Here is a 1876-nt window from a genome sequence, read left to right on the forward strand (position 1 = left end):
ATTATCCTTCTATCCAACTATTTGATCTGTACATGAAGATATTGATTTAACACATAATACATGCATACATGAATACAGATTCTCTGGATCAGAACTATAAGCAGTCAGACTCCCAAGAAAACTTCTTAGATATAGACAGATCTTTACCATGCAAGCTGCTTATATATTAATTTTTTAATTTTGTCATTTTTAAAGCTGATTATCTATAATACTTTGTATTATTTGTCCCATCATCCTTTCTATAGCTATATGATTCTACCATTTTAGAGTACACAATAGCTCCATTACAGGAGATAAAGAGAAAGAAGGAAATTGAAACTTAAATCTGGCTAATTTGGTTACTTTGTTTGAAATTCTAGTAATAAAAATCAATTTAGAATTAATTTTGACTTTTAGACATCTCCAAATTTCCAAGTCATGAGAATTATTTTTTAAGCACACTGAGGCAAAAAAGCATACTTAAGCATAAAAAGGAAGACTGGTGACAGCACAGAAGTTTTAATTAGGAGTGGATGGGAAAAGGGTGTGCAGAAAGTAAACACAAACAGAGGTTTACCAGTGGAAACTGAACCACATAAAACAGCCCACACAAATAATTTGAAAAGAATGCTATAGGCTGCCACCCTAGGTCCTTGTTGGTGCTGCTCTGAGAATTAACTGTATTTTCTTTTTAGAGTAAGGGTGACTCACTATTGTCCTTAAGGTATGGGGTTAAAAAAAAAAAAAATGAATGCGACTTACATTTTCAGATACACAGGGTCCTTTAGAATTGAGAGATACACAGGGTCCAATAGCTCCTGAAATCTTTATTTCCCTTGAAGTCTGTAAAATAAGAACATAATATGTTTGGTTTCCTTAAAGATAAGCTCAAATGTTCAACTATAAGTCTTAAGAATATACGATATCCATATTTATAACTCAAAAGCCAATGAAAATATATGAACATTAAAAATAATCAATGAGCACAATTATGCTCACTGCCAAATTCAAAATCTAGCACTAACTTAATTTTAATCTTCTATTTCTATCAGCACATAGGAAGTCTACATTTGGGAACCTCATCCTGAGTTCAAACTCATATCTACCCAAAATTCACACGTCCTAATCCAAAACCTTAGCCACCATCTTCTATTTTTCCTCCCATAAAATATGTGTCACCAAGATTGGTCTCTGCCTTGTCTCCACTGCCACCAAAATTTAAGCTATCATAATACCTTCTATCTAAAAAAAATCAGAAAGCCTACTTCCGTTTTCTTACTTGAGATTCTTTTCCTGACATATCCTGAACACCACTGTCAGATGAATGTTATGCAAAACACATTCTTTGTTAATCTACCATGATTTCTCCCACATAGGTGTCTCCAAACTACAACCAACCCACATAATTATGCCTATTTCCCTTACATTCCAATATAAACCATCCACTCTCACTGAGCAGTTTTCTCAAACATACCATGCTGGTTCTCACCTCTAGGCCTCTTCTCACACTGGGTTCCTAAGTAAAATGCATTCCTCTCTGGCATCTTTCAAACACCACCGTAAGTCACACTCTCCTAGAATTGTGTCCCACATACATTCATTTTTCTTTTCTAAACCTTTATCTCACTTTTATAATCTACTGTTATTTCATTATATCACATATGTTAGTCCTGCCTTTCTTTCAAAACTAAATTTCTCTATAACAAGACCTGTACCTTAGCTATCCCTTGACACGTCTACAATTTCCTAGCATAATGCTGGGCACATAGCAAGCATTCAATAAAATAACAAGATTAATAAAAAATATTTAATGAAAATTCAAAATCAGTGTGCTTGCAATACACTTGTAACTAATAGTAAGACCTCAGCTTTTGGCCAAGTGCGGTGGCTCACGCCT

The 1876-nt window shown here is 34.2% G+C and overlaps 1 protein-coding gene across 1 annotated transcript in view; it reads right to left on the reverse strand.

Moving 5' to 3' along the window:
• The window catches only part of SEC23A (Sec23 homolog A (S. cerevisiae)), a 55163-nt gene that overhangs the window by 32809 nt on the left and 20478 nt on the right, over positions 1–1876 (reverse strand). The window contains exon 10 of the mRNA XM_012657998.1: positions 742–822. Within this exon, the coding sequence (XP_012513452.1) occupies positions 742–822 (81 nt within the window). The remainder of the gene's footprint in view (positions 1–741; positions 823–1876) is intronic.

This window comes from Propithecus coquereli, unplaced genomic scaffold (genome assembly GCF_000956105.1).
Source record: "Propithecus coquereli isolate 6110/MARCELLA unplaced genomic scaffold, Pcoq_1.0 Scaffold116, whole genome shotgun sequence".
Taxonomy (NCBI): Eukaryota; Metazoa; Chordata; class Mammalia; order Primates; family Indriidae; genus Propithecus; species Propithecus coquereli.